The following is a 24,498-nucleotide window of genomic DNA, read 5'->3' as shown; positions in this document are numbered from 1 at the left end:
CAATTATGGCCAGTTAATAAGAAGCCCTGTTGTAGAAATAAAATGTATTAATAGAATTAAAAATACTGAACTACAATCATGAAACTCATATACCGTTGATGTTCAGATCTGTGTCAGTTGCTCTTCGGTGTTTGTGAATCTCATGTAAACACAGGCTTGAGACGTTTGATTAGTTTTTTGTGAAATGGTTTTGTGTTCGTGTTTTCAGCACCGCCTCCATCAGATGCCAATCAAAGATGCTTTGTCTTTATATTTTACTTTAATTAAGTAATTGAAATATTTACACTACTTATTACATTTTAAATAGGATAACTTGTAATCAGTAAACTTTTACATTTCCAAACTAACCTTCCAACACTGTGTAGAACACAACAGTACAAAGAATTTTAATATTAATTTGTAAATGTATTATTTTTTTCATGCATTTATTCTCAGACTCACATTTATTCACATTTAATACATTATATAAGTAATGACATGTGAAAGACTATTATTAGATTAAATATTTGTATTGCCTTATATGGTTTTCGTAACAAACTGAATTATTATTTTGATACAATAAAAAATGTCTGGGTCATCTGGGTCGCGAACGGCTGATTTTCCACCCTTTGACCACCAGATGTCGTTAGGGTGAACCGTGGTGAAAAGCTTCGAGTAATGAACCATTTTACGATACAGTAAGGGGGCTTTCACACTGGCAGTTTAGTTCGGAACGGGGCACGGTTCGCATGAAAATACGCTAATGTGAACGCTGTCATGTGAACCCGGGTGCGCACTGGGTCCCGAACCCGAGACAACCTGGAGGAGGTGGTCTCAGTTCGGTTGCTCCCGAACCGTGCTGCGGTTCGCGTGCATGTGAAAGCAACACAGACTCGGGTGCGCACTTGTTCAGGAAGTAAAGTGTCCTGCGCATGCGTTTTAGCCGATTATGATGTATCTAAATAAAACACACGTAAGAGATGAATATTTACCCTGGATACGAGCAAGAGTGAGTCTGCAGTGTATTCGCGTATAGTGCGTGCAATCAGGGCAACAAATTAATAGAAATCCACTGTCTCCTCAAAAGAGTCCATTTGCAAGCAGCAGAAAGACAGCTTATGCGACACACACACACACACACACACACACACACACACACACACACTTAACCTGCGTTGTTACTCAGCTATGCATAATAGCACCAAATTAATAAAAAAACACAATATATTGACCTGCGTCGTGTTTTCTATCATGCGCCGTGCACGTTTGGAATGACGTAAGATGCACGCAAACGCACCAGAGTTGGATAGAATCAAGTTGAGTATGAAACCAGACCAACGCTGCGGGGGGCGCCGGGAACAATCGCGCCTGGGCTCGGACCGCAGCAAACGGGCCCAGTGTAAAAGCCCCCTAAGTTTCCCATCACTAATTGACGGGTTCACTTTTTTACAATGGAAGGGAGTAAATGTGCGTCGTCCATCTTTTCTCTACACTGGTGCTGGTTGAGGAGAGAACCCCTGATATGATTGTAAAGCGCTTTGGGTGTACAGTAGTACATATGAAAGCGCTATATAAATGCCTCATTCATTCATTACATGGCTCTGGTTCCAGCTAGCTGTCAGATGGGTTCTCAAACGGACTGATTTTGATTGACGTTTCCTTTGGACTTCAATTCCCAGAGTTCATAGCGCTTCAGAACGCGGAAGTTCCGCCGTGGTTCATCGAGAGTTCTGCAGCTGCTGCTGAAAATGTGGTAAAACATCGACAAAAACATTACAATTCACACACCTAATTCAAATTTCTTTAACATCGATTCGTCAGAAAGGCTAATCTCTGTCAGATCCTGTTCTTGAATCCGTATTGTTTGTTATGTTAACATTTTAGCTCGTGCTGCCGTGTTATGAAAACAAAAACTTGTTCAAATGAATGTCTTTTATACGGAATATTCACGAAAATTGACCAAAAACATTGAAATGATTACTCATACAATAAAAACTACATAAACTGGCTTATAATTTATAACATTCAGTGTCTTTGCCGATGATGTCGTTAATTTCAAATATTTATATGTCTGTATAGTTGTGTCGTGTTATTCCTTGAAGGGATAAAGTGTAATTTATGTAGGCTAATATCTGATCAAATCTTTCAAAAGACCGCATGAAACTATAGACGGCATTTAAAAAACTCTTTATTAGCAACGTTTCGGTCTCACGACCTTCATCAGGCATACACACATCTTCAAACTCATCACATTTAAAACCAAGCACATGACCACTAAACAAGACTTGTGACCACTTCGACTAATTGTGGGCTCATCATTACCACCACATCATCAACGTAATTGTATATAGTTTGCAGATTGTCGACCGATCTTTTTTTGGTCGTTTTTTCGGTAAACAGTAGACGGCATGAAATATTTATGGCACTTAAATGTTTCTGACGGTAATTTTCATGTCGTGTGAGCAGTGATAGTCATATGAACATATGTTTAATATAGTTATGATATGTTTGAATCTGTGAAAAGAGTCTGTTTCTCAGTTTAAAAAAATGAATTCTGAACAAAGAATTATCTCTAAGTTTGTGTGAGTGAGAGAGTGTGTGTCTTTTTGCTTGTGTGTCTGTTTGCGTGTGTGTGAGTGTGTCTGTTTGCGTGTGAGTGTGTCTGTATGCGTGTCTGTGAGTGTGTCTGTTTGCTTTTGCTTGTGTGTGAGTGTGTCTGTGTGTGTGTGAGTGTGTCTGTTTGCTTTTGCTTGTGTGTGAGTGTGTCTGTGTGCGTGTGAGTGTGTCTGTTTGCGTGTGAGTGTGTCTGTTTGCGTGTGTGTGAGTGTGTCTGTTTGCTTTTGCTTGTGTGTGAGTGTGTCTGTGTGCGTGTGAGTGTGTCTGTTTGCGTGTGAGTGTGTCTGTTTGCGTGTGAGTGTGTCTGTATGCGTGTGTGTGAGTGTGTCTGTTTGCTTTTGCTTGTGTGTGAGTGTGTCTGTGTGCGTGTGAGTGTGTCTGTTTGCGTGTGAGTGTGTCTGTTTGCTTTTGCTTGTGTGTGAGTGTGTCTGTTTGCGTGTGTGTGTGAGTGTGTCTGTTTGCGTGTGTGAGTGTGTCTGTTTGCGTGTGTGTGAGTGTGTCTGTTTGCTTTTGCTTGTGTGTGAGTGTGTCTGTGTGCGTGTGAGTGTGTCTGTTTGCGTGTGAGTGTGTCTGTTTGCTTTTGCTTGTGTGTGAGTGTGTCTGTTTGCGTGTGTGTGTGAGTGTGTCTGTTTGCGTGTGTGTGTGTGTGAGTGTCTGTTTGCGCGTGTGTGTGTGAGTGTCTGTTTGCGTGTGAGTGTGTCTGTTTGCGACCAAGCACATGACCACTAAACAAGACTTGTGACCACTTCGACTAATTGTGGGCTCATCATTACCACCACATCATCAACGTAATTGTATAGTTTGCAGATTGTCGACCGATCTTTTTTTGGTCGTTTTCTCGGTAAACAGTAGACGGCATGAAATATTTATGGCACTTAAATGTTTCTGACGGTAATTTTCATGTCGTGTGAGCAGTGATAGTCATATGAACATATGTTTAATATAGTTATGATATGTTTGAATCTGTGAAAAGAGTCTGTTTCTCAGTTTAAAAAAATGAATTCTGAACAAAGAATTATCTCTAAGTTTGTGTGAGTGAGAGAGTGTGTGTCTTTTTGCTTGTGTGTCTGTTTGCGTGTGTGTGAGTGTGTCTGTTTGCGTGTGAGTGTGTCTGTATGCGTGTCTGTGAGTGTGTCTGTTTGCTTTTGCTTGTGTGTGAGTGTGTCTGTGTGTGTGTGAGTGTGTCTGTTTGCTTTTGCTTGTGTGTGAGTGTGTCTGTGTGCGTGTGAGTGTGTCTGTTTGCGTGTGAGTGTGTCTGTTTGCGTGTGTGTGAGTGTGTCTGTTTGCTTTTGCTTGTGTGTGAGTGTGTCTGTGTGCGTGTGAGTGTGTCTGTTTGCGTGTGAGTGTGTCTGTTTGCGTGTGAGTGTGTCTGTATGCGTGTGTGTGAGTGTGTCTGTTTGCTTTTGCTTGTGTGTGAGTGTGTCTGTTTGCTTTTGCTTGTGTGTGAGTGTGTCTGTATGCGTGTGTGTGAGTGTGTCTGTTTGCGTGTGTGTGTGAGTGTGTCTGTTTGCGTGTGTGTGTGAGTGTGTCTGTTTGCGTGTGTGTGTGTGAGTGTCTGTTTGCGCGTGTGTGTGTGAGTGTCTGTTTGCGTGTGAGTGTGTCTGTTTGCGTGTGTGAGTGTGTCTGTTTGCGTGTGTGTGTGTGTGTGTGAGTGTGTCTGTTTGCGTGTGAGTGTGTCTGTTTGCGTGTGTGTGTGTGTGTGTGAGTGTGTCTGTTTGCGTGTGAGTGTGTCTGTTTGCGTGCGTGTATGAGTGTGTCTGTTTGCGTGCGTGTGTGAGTGTGTCTGTTTGCGTGTGAGTGTGTCTGTTTGCGTGTGTGTGTGTGAGTGTGTCTGTTTGCGTGTGAGTGTGTCTGTTTGCGTGTGTGTGTGTGAGTGTGTCTGTTTGCGTGTGTGTGTGTGAGTGTGTCTGTTTGCGTGTGTGTGTGTGAGTGTGTCTGTTTGCGTGTGTGTGTGTGAGTGTGTCTGTTTGCGTGTGTGTGTGTGAGTGTGTCTGTTTGCGTGTGTGTGTGTGTGAGTGTGTCTGTTTGCGTGTGTGTGAGTGTGTCTGTTTGCGTGTGTGTGAGTGTGTCTGTTTGCGTGTGTGTGAGTGTGTCTGTTTGCGTGTATGAGTGTGTCTGTTTGCGTGTGTGTGTGTGAGTGTGTCTGTTTGCGTGTGAGTGTGTCTGTTTGCGTGCGAGTGTGTCTGTTTGCGTGCGTGTGTGTGTGTGAGTGTGTCTGTTTGCGTGTGTGTGTGTGAGTGTGTCTGTTTGCTTGTGTGTGTGTGTGAGTGTGTCTGTTTGCGTGTGTGTGAGTGTGTCTGTTTGCTTGTGTGTGTGTGTGAGTGTGTCTGTTTGCGTGTGAGTGTGTGTGAGTGTGTCTGTTTGCGTGTGTGTGAGTGTGTCTGTTTGCGTGTGTGAGTGTGTATGTGTGTCTGTTTGCGTGTGTCTGTTTGCGTGTGTGTGAGTGTGTCTGTTTGCTTTTGCTTGTGTGTGAGTGTGTCTGTTTGCGTGTGTGTGTGAGTGTGTCTGTTTGCGTGTGTCTGTTTGCGTGTGTGTGAGTGCGTCTGTTTGCTTTTGCTTGTGTGTGAGTGTGTGTGAGTGTGTCTGTTTGCGTGTGTGTGTGTGTGTCTGTTTGCGTGTGTGTGTGTGAGTGTGTCTGTTTGCGTGTGTGTGTGAGTGTGTCTGTTTGCGTGTGTGTGTGTGTGTCTGTTTGCGTGTGTGTGTGTGAGTGTGTCTGTTTGCGTGTGTGTGTGTGAGTGTGTCTGTTTGCGTGTGTGTGTGTGAGTGTGTCTGTTTGCGTGTGTGTGAGTGTGTCTGTTTGCGTGTGTGTGTGAGTGTGTCTGTTTGCGTGTGTGTGTGAGTGTGTCTGTTTGCGCGTGTGTGTGAGTGTGTCTGTTTGCGCGTGTGTGTGAGTGTGTCTGTTTGCGCGTGTGTGTGTGAGTGTGTCTGTTTGCGTGTGAGTGTGTCTGTTTGCGTGTGTGTGATAGTGTGTCTGTTTGCGTGTGTGTGTGAGTGTGTCTGTTTGCGTGAGTGTGTCTGTTTGCGCGTGTGTGTGTCTGTTTGCGCGTGTGTGTGTCTGTTTGCGCGTGTGTGTGTCTGTTTGCGCGTGTGTGTGTGTGAGTGTCTGTTTGCGTGTGTGAGTGTGTCTGTTTGCGTGTGAGTGTGTCTGTTTGCGTGTGAGTGTGTCTGTTTGCGTGTGTGTGTGAGTGTGTCTGTTTGCGTGTGTGTGTGAGTGTGTCTGTTTGCGTGTGAGTGTGTCTGTTTGCGTGTGAGTGTGTCTGTTTGCGTGTGAGTGTGTCTGTTTGCGTGTGTGTGTGAGTGTGTCTGTTTGCGTGTGTGAGTGTGTCTGTTTGCGTGTGTGAGTGTGTCTGTTTGCGTGTGTGTGTGAGTGTGTCTGTTTGCGCGCGTGTGTGAGAGTGTGTCTGTTTGCGTGTGTGTGTTTGTGAGTGTGTCTGTTTGTGTGTGTGTGTGTGTGTGTGTGAGTGTGTCTGTTTGCGTGCGTGTGTGTGTGAGTGTGTCTGTTTGTGTGAGTGTGTCTGTTTGCGTGCGTGTGTGAGAGTGTGTCTGTTTGCGTGCGTGTGTGTGAGTGTGTGTGTGTGAGTGTGTCTGTTTGCGTGTGTGTGTGAGTGTGTCTGTTTGCGCGCGTGTGTGAGAGTGTGTCTGTTTGCGTGTGTGTGTGTGTGAGTGTGTCTGTTTGTTTGTGTGTGTGTGTGTGAGTGTGTCTGTTTGCGTGCGTGTGTGTGTGAGTGTGTCTGTTTGTGTGAGTGTGTCTGTTTGCGTGCGTGTGTGAGAGTGTGTCTGTTTGCGTGCGTGTGTGTGAGTGTGTGTGTGAGAGTGTGTCTGTTTGCGTGCGTGTGTGTGTCTGTTTGCGTGCGTGTGTGTGTGTGTGTGTGTGTGAGTGTGTCTGTTTGCGTGCGTGTGTGAGAGTGTCTGTTTGTGTGAGTGTGTCTGTTTGCGTGTGTGTGTGAGTGTGTCTGTTTGCGTGTGTGTGTGAGTGTGTCTGTTTGCGTGTGTGTGTGTGTGAGTGTGTCTGTTTGCGTGTGTGTGTGAGTGTGTCTGTTTCCGTGTGTGTGTGTGAGTGTGTCTGTTTGTGTGTGTGTGTGTGTGTGTCTGTTTGCGTTTGTGTGTGTGTGTGTGTCTGTTTGCTTGTGTGTGTGTGTGTGTGAGTGTGTCTGTTTGCTTGTGTGTGTGAGTGTGTCTGTTTGCGTGTGAGTGTCTGTTTGCGTGTGTGTGTGTGTGTGTCTGTCTGTTTGCGTGTGAGTGTGTCTGTTGGCGTGTGAGTGTGTGTGTCTGTCTGTTTGCGTTTGTGTGTGTGTGTCTGTTTACGTGTGTGTGTGTGTGTGTATGTGTGTGTGTGTGTGTCTGTTTGCGTGTGAGTGTGTGTGTGAGTGTGTCTGTTTGCGTGTGTGTGAGTGTGTCTGTTTGCGTGTGTGTGAGTGTGTCTGTTTGCGCGCGTGTGTGTGTGTCTGTTTGCGTGTGAGTGTGTGTGTCTCTGTTTGCTTTTGCTTGTGTGTGAGTGTGTCTGTTTGTGTGTGTGTGTGAGTGTGTCTGTTTGCGTGTGTGTGAGTGTGTCTGTTTGCGTGTGTGTGAGTGTGTCTGTGAGTGTGTCTGTTTGCATGTGTGTGAGTGTGTCTTTTTGTGTGTTCGAGTGTGTCTGTTTGCGTGTGTGTGAGTGTGTCTGTTTGCGCGTGTGTGAGTGTGTCTGTTTGTTTGAGTGTGTCTGTTTGCGTGTGTGTGTCTGTTTGCGTGTGTGTGAGTGTGTCTGTTTGCGCGTGTGTGAGTGTGTCTGTTTGTTTGAGTGTGTCTGTTTGCGTGTGTGTGAGTGTGTCTGTTTGCGTGTGTGTGAGTGTGTCTGTTTGCGTGTGTGTGAGTGTGTCTGTTTGCGTGTGTGAGTGTGTCTGTCTGTTTGCGTGTGTGAGTGTGTCTGTATGTTTGCGTGTGTGTGAGTGTGTCTGTATGTTTGCGTGTGTGTGAGTGTGTCTGTCTGTTTGCGTGTGTGAGAGTGTCTGTCTGTTTGCGTGTGTGAGAGTGTCTGTCTGTTTGCGTGTGTGTGAGTGTGTCTGTCTGTTTGCGTGTGTGTGAGTGTGTCTGTCTGTTTGCGTGTGTGTGAGTGTGTCTGTCTGTTTGCGTGTGTGTGAGTGTGTCTGTATGTTTGCGTGTGTGTGAGTGTGTCTGTCTGTTTGCGTGTGTGAGAGTGTCTGTCTGTTTGCGTGTGTGAGTGTGTCTGTATGTTTGCGTGTGTGTGAGTGTGTCTGTCTGTTTGCGTGTGTGTGAGTGTGTCTGTCTGTTTGCGTGTGTGTGAGTGTGTCTGTCTGTTTGCGTGTGTGTGAGTGTCTGTCTGTTTGCGTGTGTGAGTGTGTCTGTCTGTTTGCGTGTGTGTGAGTGTGTCTGTCTGTTTGCGTGTGTGTGAGTGTGTCTGTCTGTTTGCGTGTGTGAGTGTGTCTGTCTGTTTGCGTGTGTGTGAGTGTGTCTGTCTGTTTGCGTGTGTGTGAGTGTGTCTGTCTGTTTGCGTGTGTGTGAGTGTGTCTGTCTGTTTGCGTGTGTGTGAGTGTGTCTGTCTGTTTGCGTGTGTGTGAGTGTGTCTGTCTGTTTGCGTGTGTGTGAGAGTGTCTGTCTGTTTGCGTGTGTGAGTGTGTCTGTCTGTTTGCGTGTGTGTGAGTGTGTCTGTCTGTTTGCGTGTGTGTGAGTGTGTCTGTCTGTTTGCGTGTGTGTGAGTGTGTCTGTCTGTTTGCGTGTGTGTGAGTGTGTCTGTATGTTTGCGTGTGTGTGAGTGTGTCTGTCTGTTTGCGTGTGTGAGAGTGTCTGTCTGTTTGCGTGTGTGAGTGTGTCTGTATGTTTGCGTGTGTGTGAGTGTGTCTGTCTGTTTGCGTGTGTGTGAGTGTGTCTGTCTGTTTGCGTGTGTGTGTGAGTGTGTCTGTCTGTGTGCGTGTGTGTGTGTGAGTGTGTCTGTTTGCGCGTGTGTGTGTGTGTGTGTGAGTGTGTCTGTTTGCGTGTGTGTGAGTGTGTCTGTATGTTTGCGTGTGTGTGTGTGTCTGTCTGTTTGCGTGTGTGAGTGTGTCTGTCTGTTTGCGTGTGTGAGAGTGTCTGTCTGTTTGCGTGTGTGAGTGTGTCTGTCTGTTTGCGTGTGTGAGTGTGTCTGTCTGTTTGCGTGTGTGAGTGTGTCTGTATGTTTGCGTGTGTGTGAGTGTGTCTGTCTGTTTGCGTGTGTGTGAGTGTGTCTGTCTGTTTGCGTGTGTGTGTGAGTGTGTCTGTCTGTGTGCGTGTGTGTGTGTCTGTCTGTGTGCGTGTGTGTGTGTGAGTGTGTCTGTTTGCGCGTGTGTGTGTGTGTGTGTGTGTGAGTGTGTCTGTTTGCGTGTGTGTGAGTGTGTCTGTATGTTTGCGTGTGTGTGTGTGTGAGAGTGTCTGTATGTTTGCGTGTGTGTGTGTGTGTGAGTGTGTCTGTATGTTTGCGTGTGTGTGTGTGTGTGAGTGTGTCTGTATGTTTGCGTGTGTGTGTGTGTGTGTGAGAGTGTCTGTATGTTTGCGTGTGTGAGTGTGTCTGTCTGTTTGCGTGTGTGTGTGTGTGTGAGTGTGTCTGTATGTTTGCGTGTGTGTGTGTGTGTGAGTGTGTCTGTATGTTTGCGTGTGTGTGTGTGTGTGAGTGTGTCTGTATGTTTGCGTGTGTGTGTGTGTGTGAGAGTGTCTGTATGTTTGCGTGTGTGAGTGTGTCTGTATGTTTGCGTGTGTGTGTGTGTGTGAGTGTGTCTGTATGTTTGCGTGTGTGTGTGTGTGTGAGAGTGTCTGTATGTTTGCGTGTGTGTGTGTGTGTGAGTGTGTCTGTATGTTTGCGTGTGTGTGTGTGTGTGTGAGAGTGTCTGTATGTTTGCGTGTGTGAGTGTGTCTGTCTGTTTGCGTGTGTGAGTGTGTCTGTATGTGTGTGTGAGTGTGTCTGTATGTTTGCGTGTGTGTGAGTGTCTGTCTGTTTGCGTGTGTGAGTGTGTCTGTATGTGTGTGTGAGTGTGTCTGTATGTGTGTGTGAGTGTGTCTGTATGTTTGCGTGTGTGAGAGTGTCTGTCTGTTTGCGTGTGTGAGAGTGTCTGTATGTTTGTGTGTGTGAGTGTGTCTGTCTGTTTGCGTGTGTGAGTGTGTCTGTCTGTTTGCGTGTGTGAGTGTGTCTGTATGTTTGCGTGTGTGTGAGTGTGTCTGTCTGTTTGCGTGTGTGTGAGTGTGTCTGTCTGTTTGCGTGTGTGTGAGTGTGTCTGTCTGTGTGCGTGTGTGTGTCTGTTTGCGCGTGTGTGTGTGTGTCTATTTGCGCGTGTGTGTGTCTGTCTGTGTGCGTGTGTGTGTGTGAGTGTGTCTGTTTGCGCGTGTGTGTGTGTGTCTATTTGCGCGTGTGTGTGTGAGTGTGTGTCTGTTTGCGTCTGTGTGTGTGTGAGTGTGTGTGTGTGAGTGTGTCTGTTTGCGTTTGTGTGTGTCTGTTTGCTTGTGTGTGTGTGAGTGTGTCTGTTTTGATTTATTATCCCTTTATTTGTTTTTAAGTCAAATACCAACAAGATATTGTTTTCATGTTATCAAGTTTTCTACCTCAGGTTGAAAATAAATTTAGAACAAACTAAACACTTAATCATCTTGTGATCTTTTTCAATCAAATAGCCCTGCAGCCATTGACTTAATTTGTTATTTTAAAAGAAAAATGCTGGATGTTTACAAAGCACTTCTCTATAATTCCAAAGGAAGAGATTGATTATCGTTTGTCATTTTATAATTTTGTACTGTGTTGTGGCAAATAACACATTAAAATCTAGTGTTGAGTGTTCATGTGATATTATACATGTAGTTTTGTGAAATTAATTGATGCATAATAATCGTGATAATCGTTAAATCGTGATTATTTCTCAGACAATAATCGTACTTACAAAATCTGTAATCGTTGCAACCCTAGTCTGTTTGCGTGTGAGTGTGAGTGTGAGTGTGTGTGTGTGTGTGTGTGTGTGTGTCTGTTCGCGTGTGTGCGCGTGTGTGTGTGCGCGTGTGTGTGTGTGTGTGTGTGTGTGTGAGAGTGTGTCTGTTTGCGTGTGTGTGTGTGTGTGTGTGTGTGTGAGTGTCTGTTTGCGTGTGAGTGTGTCTGTTTAAGTGTGAGTGTGTGTGTGTCTGTCTGTTTGCGTGTGTGAGTGTGTGTGTGAGTGTGTCTGTTTGCGTGTGTGTGTGTCTGTTTAAGTGTGAGTGTGTGTGTGTCTGTCTGTTTGCGTGTGTGAGTGTGTGTGTGAGTGTGTCTGTTTGCGTGTGAGTGTGTCTGTTTAAGTGTGTGTGTGTCTGTCTGTTTGCGTGCGTGAGTGTGTCTGTCTGTTTGCGTGCGTGTGTGAGTGTGTCTGTCTGTGTGCGTGTGTGAGTGTGTCTGTTTGCGTGCGTGTGTGAGTGTGTCTGTTTGCGTGCGTGTGTGAGTGTGTCTGTTTGCGTGCGTGTGTCTGTTTGCGTGCGTGCGTGTGTGAGTGTGTCTGTTTGCGCGTGTGTGTGTGTGAGTGTGTCTGTTTGTGTGTGTGTGTGAGTGTGTCTGTTTGCGTGCGTGTGTGAGAGTGTGTCTGTTTGTGTGTGTGTGTGTGTGTGTGAGTGTGTCTGTTTGCGTGTCTGTGTGTGTGTGAGTGTGTCTGTTTGTGTGTGTGTGTGTGTGTGTGTGTGTTTGTGTGAGTGTGTCTGTTTGCGTTTGTGTGTGTGAGTGTGTCTGTTTGCTTGTGTGTGTGTGAGTGTCTCTGTTTGCTTGTGTGTGTGTGAGTTTGTCTGTTTGCTTGTGTGTGTGTGTGAGTGTGTCTGTTTGCTTGTGTGTGTGTGTGTGTCTGTTTGCTTGTGTGTGTGTGAGTGTGTCTGTTTGCTTGTGTGTGTGTAGTGTGTCTGTTTGCGTGTGTGTGTGAGTGTGTCTGTTTGCGTGTGTGTGTGTGAGTGTGTCTGTTTGCGTGTGTGTGTGTGAGTGTGTCTGTTTGCGTGTGTGTGAGTGTGTCTGTTTGCGTGTGTGTGAGTGTGTCTGTTTGCGTGTGTGTGTGTGTGTCTGTTTGCGTGTGAGTGTGTGTGTCTGTTTGCGTGTGAGTGTGTGTGTCTCTGTTTGCTTTTGCTTGTGTGTGAGTGTGTCTGTTTGTGTGTGTGTGTCTGTTTGTGTGTGTGTGTGTGTGTGTGAGTGTGTCTGTTTGCGTGTGTGTGAGTGTGTCTGTTTGCGTGTGTGTGAGTGTGTCTGTTTGCGTGTGTGTGAGTGTGTCTGTTTGCGTGTGTGTGTGAGTGTGTCGGTTTGCGTGTGTGTGTCTGTTTCCCTGTGTGTGAGTGTGTCTGTTTGTTTGCGTGTGTGTCTGTTTGTTTGCGTGTGTGTCTGTCTGTTTGCGTGTGTGTGTCTGTTTGCGTGTGTGTGTCTGTTTGCGTGTGTGAGTGTCTGCTTGCGTGTGTCTGTTTGCGTGTGTGTGTCTGTTTGCGTGTGTTTGCTTGTGTGTGTCTGTTTGCGTGTGTGTGCCTGTGTGTGTCTGTTTGCGTGTGTGTAAGTGTGTCTGTTTGCGTGTGTGTGTGTAAGTGTGTGTGTGTTTGCGTGTGTGTGTGTAAGTGTGTGTGTTTGCGTGTGTGTGTGAGTGTGTCTGTTTGCCTGTGTGTGTGAGTGTGTCTGTTTGCGTGTGTGAGTGCGTCTGTTTGCGCGTGTGTGTGTGAGTGTGTCTGTTTGCGCGTATGTGTGTGTGAGTGTGTCTGTTTGAGTGTGTCTGTTTGCGTGTGTGTGTGAGTGTGTCTGTTTGCGTGTGTGTGAGTGTGTCTGTTGGCGTGTGTGTCTGTTTGCGTGTGTGTGTGTAAGTGTGTGTGTTTGCGTGTGTGTGTGTAAGTGTGTGTGTTTGCGTGTGTGTGTGAGTGTGTCTGTTTGCCTGTGTGTGTGAGTGTCTGTTTGCGTGTGTGAGTGTGTCTGTTTGTGCGTGTGTGTGTGAGTGTGTCTGTTTGCGCGCGTGTGTGTGTGTGTGTGAGTGTGTCTGTTTGAGTGTGTCTGTTTGCGTGTGTGTGTGAGTGTGTCTGTTTGCGTGTGTGTGAGTGTGTCTGTTTGCGTGTGTGTGAGTGTGTCTGTTGGCGTGTGTGTGTGAGTGTGTGTCTGTCTGCGTGTGAGTGTGTGTCTGTCTGCGTGTGAGTGTGTGTGTCTGTCTGCGTGTGTGTGAGTGTGTGTCTGTTTAAGTGTGTGTGTGTCTGTCTGTTTGCGTGCGTGAGTGTGTCTGTCTGTTTGCGTGCGTGTGTGAGTGTGTCTGTCTGTGTGCGTGTGTGAGTGTGTCTGTTTGCGTGAGTGTGTCTGTTTGCGTGTGTGGGTGAGTGTGTCTGTTTGCGTGTGTGTGTGTGAGTGTGTCTGTTTGCGCGTGTGTGAGTGTGTCTGTTTGTGTGAGTGTGTCTGTTTGCGTGTGTGTGAGTGTGTCTGTTTGCGTGTGTGTGAGTGTGTCTGTTTGCGTGTGTGAGTGTGTCTGTCTGTTTGCGTGTGTGAGTGTGTCTCTCTGTTTGCGTGTGTGTGAGTGTGTCTGTCTGTTTGCGTGTGTGTGAGTGTGTCTGTCTGTTTGCGTGTGTGTGAGTGTGTCTGTCTGTTTGCGTGTGTGTGTGTGAGTGTGTCTGTCTGTTTGCGTGTGTGTGTGTGAGTGTGTCTGTCTGTTTGCGTGTGTGTGTGTGAGTGTGTCTGTCTGTTTGCGTGTGTGTGTGTGTGTCTGTCTGTGTGCGTGTGTGTGTGTGTGTGTGAGTGTCTGTCTGTTTGCGTGTGTGAGTGTGTCTGTCTGTTTGTGTGTGTGTGTCTGTCTTTTTGCGTGTGTGAGTGTGTCTGTTTGCTTGTGTGTGAGTGTGTCTGTTTGCTTGTGTGTGAGTGTGTCTGTTTGTTTGCGTGTGAGTGTGTGTCTGTCTGTTTGCGTGTGTGAGTGTGAGTGTGTCTGTCTGTTTGCGTGTGTGTGTGTGTGTCTGTCTGTGTGCGTGTGTGTGTGTGTGTGTGAGTGTCTGTCTGTTTGCGTGTGTGAGTGTGTCTGTCTGTTTGTGTGTGTGTGTCTGTCTTTTTGCGTGTGTGTGTCTGTTTGTTTGCGTGTGTGTGAGTGTGTCTGTTTGTTTGCGTGTGTGTGAGTGTGTCTGTTTGTTTGCGTGTGTGTGAGTGTGTGTCTGTCTGTTTGCGTGTGTGAGTGTGTCTGTTTGCGCGTGTGTGTGTGTGTGAGTGTGTCTGTTTGCGTGTGTGTCTGTTTGCGTGTGTGTCTGTTTGCGTGTGTGTGAGTGTGTCTGTTTGTTTGCGTGTGTGTGAGTGTGTCTGTTTGTTTGCGTGTGTGTGAGTGTTTCTATTTGTTTGCGTGTGTGAGTGTGTGTCTGTCTGTTTGCGTATGTGAGTGTGTCTGTTTGCGCGTGTGTGTGTGTGTGAGTGTGTCTGTTTGCGTGTGTATGAGTTTGTATGTTTGCTTTTGTGTGTGTGAGTGTGTCTGTTTGCGTGTGTGAGTGTGTCTGCTTGCGTGTGTGAGTGTGTCTGCTTGCGTGTCTGTGTCTGTTTGCGTGTGTTTGCGTGTGTGTGTCTGTTTGCGTGTGTGAGTGTGTCTGCTTGCGTGTGTCTGTTTGCGTGTGTGTGTCTGTTTGCGTGTGTTTGCTTGTGTGTGTCTCTTTGCGTGTGTGTGTGTAAGTGTGTCTGTTTGCGTGTGTGTGTGTAAGTGTGTGTGTTTGCGTGTGTGTGTGAGTGTGTCTGTTTGCCTGTGTGTGTGAGTGTGTCTGTTTGCGTGTGTGAGTGCGTCTGTTTGCGCGTGTGTGTCTGTTTGCGCGTGTGTGTCTGTTTGCGCGTGTGTGTGTGAGTGTGTCTGTTTGCGCGTGTGTGTGTTTGAGTGTGTTTGTGTGTGTGTGTGAGTGTGTCTGTTTGTGTGTGTGTGTGAGTGTGTCTGTTTGGGTGTGTGTGAGTGTGTCTGTCTGCGTGTGTGTGTGTGTGAGTGTGTGTCTGTCTGCGTGTGAGTGTGTGTCTGTATGTGAGTGTGTGTCTGTCTGCGTGTGAGTGTGTGTCTGTTTGCGTGTGTGTGAGTGTGTGTCTGTTTGCGTGTGTGTGAGTGTGTGTCTGTTTGTGTGAGTGTGTGTCTGTTTGCGTGTGTGTGTCTGTTTGCGTGTGTGTGAGTGTGTGTCTGTTTGCGTGTGTGTGAGTGTGTGTCTGTTTGCGTGTGTGTGAGTGTGTGTCTGTTTGCGTGTGAGTGTGTCTGCTTGCGTGTGTCTGCTTGCGTGTGTGTGTCTGTTTGCGTGTGTGTGTCTGTTTGCGTGTGTGAGTGTCTGTTTGCGTGTGTGAGTGTCTGTTTGCGTGTGTGAGTGTCTGTTTGCGTGTGTGAGTGTCTGTTTGCGTGTGTGTGTGAGTGCGTCTGTTTGCGTGTGTGTGTGTGTGAGTGTGTCTGTTTGCGTGTGTGTGAGTGTGTCTGTTTGCGTGTGTGTGAGTGTGTCTGTTTGCGTGTGTGTGAGTGTGTCTGTTTGCGTGTGTGTGAGTGTGTCTGTTTGCGTGTGTGTGAGTGTCTGATTGCGCGCGTGTGTGTGTGAGTGTGTCTGTTTGCGCGTGTGTGTGTGTGTTTGAGTGTGTCTGTTTGCGTGTGTGTGTGTGTGTGTGTGTGTGAGTGTGTCTGTTTGCGTGTGTGTGTGTGTGTGTGTCTGTTTGCGTGTGTGTGAGTGTGTCTGTTTGCGTGTGTGTGAGTGTGTCTGTTTGCGTGTGTGAGTGTGTGTGTGAGTGTGTCTGTTTGCGTGTGTGAGTGTGTCTGTTTGCGTGTGTGTGTGTGTCTGTTTGCGTGTGTCTGTTTGCGTGTGTGTGTGTGTGAGTGTGTCTGTTTGCGTGTGAGTGTGTCTGTTTGCGTGTGAGTGTGTCTGTTTGCGTGTGAGTGTGTCTGTTTGCGCGTGTGTGAGTGTGTCTGTTTGCGCGTGTGTGAGTGTGTCTGTTTGCGTGTGAGTGTGTCTGTTTGCGCGTGTGTGAGTGTGTCTGTTTGCGTGTGTGTGAGTGTGTCTGTTTGCGTGTGTGTGTGTGAGTCTGTCTGTTTGAGTGTTTGAGTGTGTCTGTTTGCTTTTGCTTGTGTGTGTGTGTGTGTGTGTGTCTGTTTGTGTTTGTGTGAGTGTGTCTGTTTGCTTGTGTGTGAGTGTGTCTGTTTGTTTACGTGTGTGTGAGTGTGTCTGTTTGTTTGCGTGTGTCTGTTTGCGTGTGTGAGTGTGTCTGTTTGCTTTTGCTTGTGTGTGAGTGTGTGTCTTTGCGTGTGTGTGAGTGTGTCTGTTTGTGTGTGTGTGTGTGTGAGTGTGTCTGTCTGTTTGCGTGTGTGTGTGTCTGTTTGCGTGTGTGTGTGAGTTTGTCTGTTTGCGTGTGTGTGAGTGTGTCTGTTTGCGTGTGTGTGAGTGTGTCTGTTTGCGTGTGTGTGAGTGTGTCTGTTTGCGTGTGTGAGTTTGTCTGTTTGCGTTTGTGAGTGTCTGTTTGCGTGTGAGTGTGTGTGTCTGTTTGCGTGTGTGTGTGTCTGTTTGCGTGTGTGTGTCTGTCTGTTTGCGTGTGTGTGTTTGTCTGTCTGTGTGTGTGTGTGTGTCTGTTTGTTTGCGTGTGTGTGAGTGTGTCTGTTTGTTTGCGTGTGTGTGAGTGTGTCTGTTTGTTTGCGTGTGTGTGAGTGTGTGTCAGTCTGTTTGCGTGTGTGAGTGTGTCTGTTTGCGCGTGTGTGTGTGTGTGTGTGAGTGTGTCTGTTTGCGTGTGTGTCTGTTTGCGTGTGTGTGTTTGCGTGTGTGTGAGTGTGTCTGTTTGTTTGCGTGTGTGTGAGTGTGTCTGTTTGTTTGCGTGTGTGTGAGTGTTTCTGTTTGTTTGCGTGTGTGTGAGTGTGTGTCTGTCTGTTTGCGTATGTGAGTGTGTCTGTTTGCGCGTGTGTGTGTGTGTGAGTGTGTCTGTTTGCGTGTGTATGAGTGTGTATGTTTGCTTTTGTGTGTGTGTGTGAGTGTGTCTGTTTGCGTGTGTGAGTGTGTCTGCTTGCGTGTGTGAGTGTGTCTGCTTGCGTGTCTGTGTCTGTTTGCGTGTGTTTGCGTGTGTGTGTCTGTTTGCGTGTGTGAGTGTGTCTGCTTGCGTGTGTCTGTTTGCGTGTGTGTGTCTGTTTGCGTGTGTTTGCTTGTGTGTGTCTGTTTGCGTGTGTGAGTGTAAGTGTGTCTGTTTGCGTGTGTGTGTGTAAGTGTGTGTGTTTGCGTGTGTGTGTGAGTGTGTCTGTTTATTTATTTATTTATTTATTTATTTATAAAGCACTATTCCAACAACAGTTAGTTGTACCAAAGTGCTGTACAAAAAATTCTAAAATATGAAATAAAAATAAAGGCTAAAAAAATACAGAATAAAACACAAAACAACACCACACTAAAATCACATAATAAGACATAAATGCACAAGAGCTCATCCCTCTACACCTAAATAGGACATCTGGAATAGGTGAAATTTCAAAAGGCTTTTAAAAGAGCCTATAGTCGGAGCGGACCTAATATAAAGTGGTAGCGTATTCCATAACTTTGGGGCAGCTACAGCAAAGGCCCTTTGTGTGTGTGTGTGAGTGTGTCTGTTTGTGTGTGTGAGTGCGTCTGTTTGCGCGTGTGTGTCTGTTTGCGGGTGTGTGTGTGAGTGTGTCTGTTTGTGCGTGTGTGTGTGAGTGTGTCTGTTTGCGCGTGTGTGTGTTTGAGTGTGTCTGTTTGCGTGTGTGTGTGTGAGTGTGTCTGTTTGCGTGTGTGTGAGTGTGTCTGTTTGCGTGTGTGTGTGAGTGTGTGTCTGTCTGCGTGTGTGTGTGTGTGTGTGAGTGTGTGTCTGTCTGCGTGTGAGTGTGTGTCTGTATGCGAGTGTGTGTCTGTCTGCGTGTGAGTGTGTGTCTGTTTGCGTGTGTGTGAGTGTGTGTCTGTTTGCGTGTGTGTGAGTGTGTGTCTGTTTGTGTGAGTGTGTGTCTGTTTGCGTGTGTGTGAGTGTGTCTGTTTGCGTGTGTGTGAGTGTGTGTCTGTTTGCGTGTGTGTGAGTGTGTGTGTGTGTGTGAGTGTGTCTGCTTGCGTGTGTCTGCTTGCGTGTGTCTGCTTGCGTGTGTGTGTCTGTTTGCGTGTGTGAGTGTCTGTTTGCGTGTGTGAGTGTCTGTTTGCGTGTGTGAGTGTCTGTTTGCGTGTGTGTGTGAGTGCGTCTGTTTGCGTGTGTGTGTGTGAGTGTGTCTGTTTGCGTGTGTGTGAGTGTGTCTGTTTGCGCGTGTGTTTGAGTGTGTCTGTTTGATTGTGTGTGAGTGTGTCTGTTTGCGTGTGAGTGTGTCTGTTTGCGTGTGTGTGTGTGTGTGAGTGTGTCTGTTTGCGTGTGTGTGTGTGTGTGAGTGTGTCTGTTTGCGTGTGTGTGTGTGTGTGAGTGTGTCTGTTTGCGTGTGTGTGTGTGTGTGTGTGTCTGTTTGCGTGTGTGTGAGTGTGTCTGTTTGCGTGTGTGTGAGTGTGTCTGTTTGCGTGTGTGAGTGTGTGTGTGAGTGTGTCTGTTTGCGTGTGTGAGTGTGTGAGTGTGTCTGTTTGCGTGTGTGTGTGTGAGTGTGTCTGTTTGCGCGTGTGTGAGTGTCTGTGTGTGTGAGTGTGTCTGTTTGCGTGTGTGTGTGTGTGTTTGCGTGTGTGTGTGTGTGTGTGTCTGTTTGCGTGTGTGTGAGTGTGTCTGTTTGCGTGTGTGTGAGTGTGTCTGTTTGCGTGTGTGAGTGTGTGTGTGAGTGTGTCTGTTTGCGTGTGTGAGTGTGTGAGTGTGTCTGTTTGCGTGTGTGTGTGTGTGAGTGTGTCTGTTTGCGCGTGTGTGAGTGTGTGTGTGTGTGTGTGTGTGTGTGTGTGTGAGTGTGTCTGTTTGCGTGTGTCTGTTTGCGTGTGTGTGTGTGTGAGTGTGTCTGTTTGCGTGTGAGTGTGTCTGTTTGCGTGTGAGTGTGTCTGTTTGCGCGTGTGTGAGTGTGTCTGTTTGCGTGTGTGTGAGTGTGTCTGTTTGCGCGTGTGTGAGTGTGTCTGTTTGCGTGTGTGTGAGTGTGTCTGTTTGCGTGTGTGTGTGTGAGTCTGTCTGTTTGCGTGTGTGAGTGTGTCTGTTTGCTTTTGCTTGTGTGTGTGTGTGTGTGTCTGTTTGTGTTTGTGTGAGTGTGTCTGTTTGCGTGTGTGTGTCTGTTTGTTTACGTGTGTGTGAGTGTGTCTGTTTGTTTGCGTGTGTGTGTGTGTCTGTTTGCGTGTGTGAGTGTGTCTGTTTGCTTTTGCTTGTCTGTGAGTGTGTGTCTTTGCGTGTGTGTGAGTGTGTCTGTTTGTGTGTGTGTGTGTGTGTGAGTGTGTCTGTCTGTTTGCGTGTGTGTGTGTCTGTTTGTGTATGTGTGAGTTTGTCTGTTTGCGTGTGTGTGAGTGTGTCTGTTTGCGTGTGTGTGAGTGTGTCTGTTTGCGTGTGTGTGTGTCTGTTTGTGTATGTGTGAGTTTGTCTGTTTGCGTGTGTGTGAGTGTGTCTGTTTGCGTGTGTGTGAGTGTGTCTGTTTGCGTGTGTGTGAGTTTGTCTGTTTGCGTTTGTGAGTGTGTCTGTTTGCGTGTGAGTGTGTGTCTGTCTGTTTGCGTGTGTGTGTGTGTCTGTTTGCGTGTGTGTGTCTGTCTGTTTGCGTGTGTGTGTTTGTCTGTCTGTGTGTGTGTGTGTGTCTGTCTGTCTGTTTGCGCGTGTGTGTGTGCATTTGTGTGTGTCTGTTTGTGTGAGTGTGTGTGTCTTGCATGTAATTTTTGGGATTTAACACAACTCACTTGTGATGTTTATTATTGTTGGATGTCAGTGTATTTTGTGCTCAGAGGAGATTCTGTCTGCCAGTCTTTAACTGAAGGGTTAGTCCAGAATTCTGTCCATCCACAGACAATAAACGCACGTGTGTATGTGCAGGTGTTGCTGTGTGTGAGCGAGACATGGTGCCTGAACATGGGAAGCAGCAGAAACTCTCGTCGAACAGCGAGGGCGAGGTGGACGGGTCGTTCGTGTTCGAAGCCCAAGAGGCCTGGAAGGACTTCCACAACTCGCTCCGACAGTTCTATGAGAACGGAGAACTGTGTGACGTCACTCTGAAGGTACGGAACAGCGTGAGGTCCGTGTCACAATCATCTCATCCTAAATGTCTCCCTTTTCTTTTTCCCTGAAGGTTGGAAACAGACTCATACCATGTCACAAACTAGTTTTGGCCTGCGTTGTTCCATACTTCCGTGCCATGTTTCTCTCAGACATGGCCGAGGCCAAACAGGACCTGATTGAGATCCGGGATTTCGACGCTGACGCCATCCAGGACCTCGTGGGATTTGCGTACTCGTCGCGGCTGACGCTGACGGTGGATAACGTTCAGCCGCTGCTGTACGCCGCCTGTATCCTGCAGGTGGAGCTGATAGCGCGCGCCTGCTGCGAGTATATGAAGGCTCACTTCCACCCCTCCAACTGCCTGGCTGTTCGCACGTTTGCGGAGAGTCACAACAGGGTGGATCTGATGGACATGGCCGACCGTTACGCGTGTGAGCATTTCAGTGAAGTGGTGGAGTGTGAGGATTTCATCTGCGTTTCACCACAGCACCTGAAAACACTGCTGGCCTCCAGCGACCTCAACATTCAGTCCGAGACTCAAGTGTACAATGCCGCGGTCAAGTGGCTGAAAGCTAATCTGAAGCACCACGACATCTGGCTGGATCAGATCATGTCTCAGGTGAGCCCCTCATGTTTTACAAGGTCTTTTCAATAAATAAACTTGACCTGCTGTAATATCCTGCCAGATCCTGCTCCCATGCAGATCCCAACACACATTGTACAAGTTTATTATATTAGATAAGTCCCTAAAACAGCCGTTTCACGCCGCAAGCTTGAGCTTGGGTATGGGTAAAATGTGTAAATCTTCTATAAATATTTGATTCTTCATTTTCTTTTCTGACATACTCCAGTTCTTGTTAAAACACACTAGACATGCTTATTCTGTGCATTTTGATCCCTTTTTGTGTGTAATCATATGTATTTTGTCCATCAAGAATCTGCAGGAGCAGCGCAGCAAAAATAGACCTGCCTAAAACCCCTGCTTCACTGCTGCTCACACGGAGCTCCTCCTGTTCCTGCTTCTATCCCTGCTCCAGCTCCTGTTCCAGCTCCTGTTCCTGCTGGTGCTCCTGCTCATGTTCCTGCTCCTGTTCCTGCTGGTGCTCCTGTTCCTGCTTCTATCCCTGCTCCAGCTCCTGTTCCATCTCCTGTTCCTGCTGCTGCTGCTCCAGCTTCTATCCCTGCTCCTGCTCCTGTTCCAGCTCCTGTTCCTGCTGGTGCTCCTGCTTCTATTCCTGCTTCTATTCCTGCTCCTGTTCCTGCTTCTATTCCTGCTTCTGTTGCTCCTGCTTCTATTCCTGCTCCTGTTCCTGCTGGTGCTCCTGCTTCTATTCCTGCTTTTGTTCCTGCTCCTGTTCCTTCTTCTTGTGGTCCTGCTTCTGGTGCTCCTGCTTCTGGTGCTCCTGTTCCTGTTGGTGCTCCTGTTTCTATTCCTGCTCCTGTTCCTGCTTCTATTCCTGCTCCTGTTCCTGCTGGTGCTCCTGCTTCTATTCCTGCTCCTGTTCTGGCTTCTGGTGCTCCTGCTTCTGGTGCTGCTGCTGCTGCTCCTGCTCCTCCTCCTGCTGGTGCTCCTGCTTCTATTCCTGCTCCTGTTCCTGCTGGTGCTCCTGCTTCTGGTGCTCCTGCTTCTGGTGCTCCTGCTCCTGGTGCTCCTGCTTCTGGTGCTCCTGCTTCTGGTGCTCCTGCTCCTGGTGCTCCTGCTTCTGGTGCTCCTGCTTCTGGTGCTCCTGCTTCTGGTGCTCCTGCTTTTGGTGCTGCTGTTCCTGCTCCTCTTCCTGCTGGTGCTCCTGCTTCTGGTGCTCCTCTTCCTGCTGGTGCTCCTGCTTCTGGTGCTCCTGCTTCTGGTGCTCCTGCTTCCGGTGCTCCTGCTTCTGGTGCTCCTGCTTCTGGTGCTCCTGCTTCTGGTGCTCCTGCTTTTGGTGGTGCTCCTGCTTCTGGTGCTCCTCTTCCTGCTGGTGCTCCTGCTTCTGGTGCTCCTGCTTCTGGTGCTCCTGCTTCTGGTGCTCCTGCTTCTGGTGCTCCTGCTTCTGGTGCTCCTGCTTCTGGTGCTCCTGCTTCTGGTGCTCCTGCTTCTGGTGCTCCTGCTTCCGGTGCTCCTGTTCCTGCTCCCGATTGATGCACATGCGCTGCTCCTGCTCCCAGTGTGAATGCACTAATTGGTTAAAATGTACAGCAGAAAAAATTGAGCTGCTCATGCCACAATCACGCTTGCGGACGGCCGTAAATTAAAGTGTAGGTAGCCAGACATCGATTGAGCGCATGACCATGCGCTCGTACAAATGCGACCGCCACATTCTCAAATTATCACATTTGGTTGCAGTCTAGAGCCCTGTGAAGTCCAACAGAAGTGTCAGTATGGTTGGACCTGTGGAAACATGGTCAAATGTTGAAATGTGCCGTACGGTCCAGTTTCCCTGTGTAACCATGGATCACATTTCAGAAACAGGCTTGGAACTTTTTAAGGTCTTGTTAGCAAATTTTTTGAAAGGCACTTGTATTCATGGCATTTTATATTTTCAGATTTTTTTCTTATTCCGATAAAAGCATCCTGATCTGATGGGCTTTTCTCACACAGGTGCGTCTTCCTCTGCTGCCGGTGGATTTCCTCACATCCACTGTTGCCAAAGAGGAGATGATCAAGGCCAATCTGAACTGCAGAGATCTTTTGGATGAGGCTCGCAACTATCATTTGCACCTTAGTAACAAGAGCGTTCCTGACTTTGAGTATTCAATCCGTACGACACCCCGCAAACACACCGCAGGTCAGGACATTCGGCCCTGCTTCTTTTTCACACTTGTGTAGTTTAGTCTTTTCTGTCATTTGCTATTTAAACCTCTGGGAACCTGCTGTACTTTTGACAGGTGTGTTGTTCTGTGTTGGGGGACGGGGGGGATCCGGTGACCCGTTTCGTAGTATCGAGTGTTACTCCATCAGTAAGAACACCTGGTTCTTCGGCCCTGAAATGAACAGCAGACGGAGACACGTGGGAGTGATTTCAGTGACAGGTGAGAAAGAGATATGAAAAGCAAATAAAAGCAGCATTGATTTATAGATGATAATTTGTAAAAAAAAAATATTCAAAGATGAAAATATTATATTTGTTAAACACTTTCACTTATGGCGTTTTTTTAGGTGGCCTTTAAATTTGTAGGTTTAAACATCAGACTAGAATTATTTCAACTAGAGAGAGGCTATGAACTAGGGCTGTGTGATTATATCTTATGCTATAGACTACTGTACATGTCAAGTCACCTTTATTTATAAAGCGCTTTTTACAATACAGATTGTTTCAAAGCAGCTTTACAGTGATAACAGGAAAATAATGCAACAAAGTTTGTTTCGGCTGTACAGCACATCTAAAGGAAAATAGCGCCATAGTCCAGCTTAAAGGGTAAGTTCGGCGTTTTACAAGTAAAGCCCTGTTTTAAGATCGTTTCTGATGAAATCGAACGGTTAAGATTAAAATTTGGACAAATGCTGCTGTCCCGAGAATTTTAGGTTTTTGTATTAGCACCCCCCACCTATACCATGGTTTCATAGGTGCCTTGGAACAATCATTCATATAAACGCATTAAACTTTAGTTTACGAAGACGTGAAACTCACCGAGTGGTCTGGGGTGTTCACTGATATGCTCACGCAAAAATCGCTGCAAAAGATTCTTTCCAACAGGTGTTTTACCATTCGTTGTAAAACTGTGGACCTATTTTTCCAAAGTCTCACAACCGGACATTCCTCCAAAAAATATGATAAAACCTGTTGGAAAGCTTCTTTTGCAGCGATTTTTGTGTGAAACTTGGTGAGTTTCAAGTCTTTGTAAACTAAAGTTTAATGCGTTTATATGAATGATAGTTCCAAGGCACCTACGAAACCATTGTATAGGTGGGGGGTGGGGGATGGGGGTGCTAACACAAAAACCTAAAATTCTCGGGACAGCAGCATGTGTCCAAATTTTAATGTTAACCGTTCGATTTCATCAGAAACGATCTTAAAACAGGGCTTTACTTGTAAAACGCCGAACTTACCCTTTAAGTAATTTCAGTGGTGGTTCATTTTCATTGTAAAAAAGTTATTAATTTAGTTATTAAATAATTCACAGTGGATCTGAACATCTGCACCTTCAACACTGTTATAATAAATTAATCAGATTTTGTTATTTTTTGTACATTTTTAGACAATGTTGCGAAGCAGAATGCAAGTAAAAACATAAATGGAATAATCAAACCTACTACTTGCAACATATGACACAAACCTTCACATTCATCAATTTACAGGGAAAGTTTATGCTGTTGGTGGCCATGATGGCAATGAGCACCTCGGAAACATGGAGATGTTTGATCCACTCACCAACAAGTGGATGATGAAAGCGTCCATGAACACAAAACGGTATGACAAACCGACCTAATGTTCTGTTCAAATACTATTCGTAAAATGTATATTTTTAATAAATTTTTATATTTAATTCATTTTTATAGTTATTTTATTTTCATGGTGTTAATCTGTAAATATCCTTTGTCCAACCGTCTAGCAAAATTAAGATATTTTAAGTATTGAATCAGTTGACGAAGGTGAATGAGAGGTAATGCTGTGTTCTCCGATTAGGAGAGGGATTGCGCTGGCTGCTCTCGGCGGTCCCATCTACGCTATCGGTGGTCTGGATGATAACTCCTGCTTCAGCGATGTGGAACGCTATGACATCGAGTCTGACCGCTGGAGCGCCGTCGCCCCCATGAACACGCCCAGAGGAGGGGTCGGTTCTGTGGCGCTCGGGGTACGAAAGCCACAACAACACGAGTTCATAACAGCCGTGTTTCCACTGTTGGGCCAAAAGCGAGCTGCTAGTGTGTGCCAGGGCTATACGCGTTTCCACTCACACTTCTGTGGCTTGTCGGGGCTTCCTCGGGGCCA

General features: G+C 46.9%; 1 protein-coding gene across 1 annotated transcript in view; it reads left to right on the top strand.

The window, feature by feature from the left end:
• Positions 1 to 1,561: 1,561 nt before the first annotated feature.
• klhl8 (kelch-like family member 8) overlaps positions 1,562 to 24,498 on the top strand; it is a 26,567-nt gene continuing 3,630 nt past the window's right edge. Inside the window, exons 1-7 of the mRNA XM_077240500.1 lie at positions 1,562 to 1,732; positions 19,409 to 19,590; positions 19,662 to 20,210; positions 22,167 to 22,353; positions 22,454 to 22,597; positions 23,865 to 23,976; positions 24,193 to 24,361. Of these exons, the coding sequence (XP_077096615.1) occupies positions 19,432 to 19,590; positions 19,662 to 20,210; positions 22,167 to 22,353; positions 22,454 to 22,597; positions 23,865 to 23,976; positions 24,193 to 24,361 (1,320 nt within the window). The 5' untranslated portion in view covers positions 1,562 to 1,732; positions 19,409 to 19,431. The remainder of the gene's footprint in view (positions 1,733 to 19,408; positions 19,591 to 19,661; positions 20,211 to 22,166; positions 22,354 to 22,453; positions 22,598 to 23,864; positions 23,977 to 24,192; positions 24,362 to 24,498) is intronic.

The sequence above is a fragment of the Siphateles boraxobius genome, unplaced genomic scaffold (genome assembly GCF_051911475.1).
Source record: "Siphateles boraxobius isolate OS27281-9 unplaced genomic scaffold, OSU_SipBor_1 235, whole genome shotgun sequence".
NCBI lineage: Eukaryota > Metazoa > Chordata > Actinopteri > Cypriniformes > Leuciscidae > Siphateles > Siphateles boraxobius.
The sequence above is the reverse complement of the archived record's forward strand: the minus strand, read 5'-3'. Positions and strand labels throughout refer to the sequence as shown.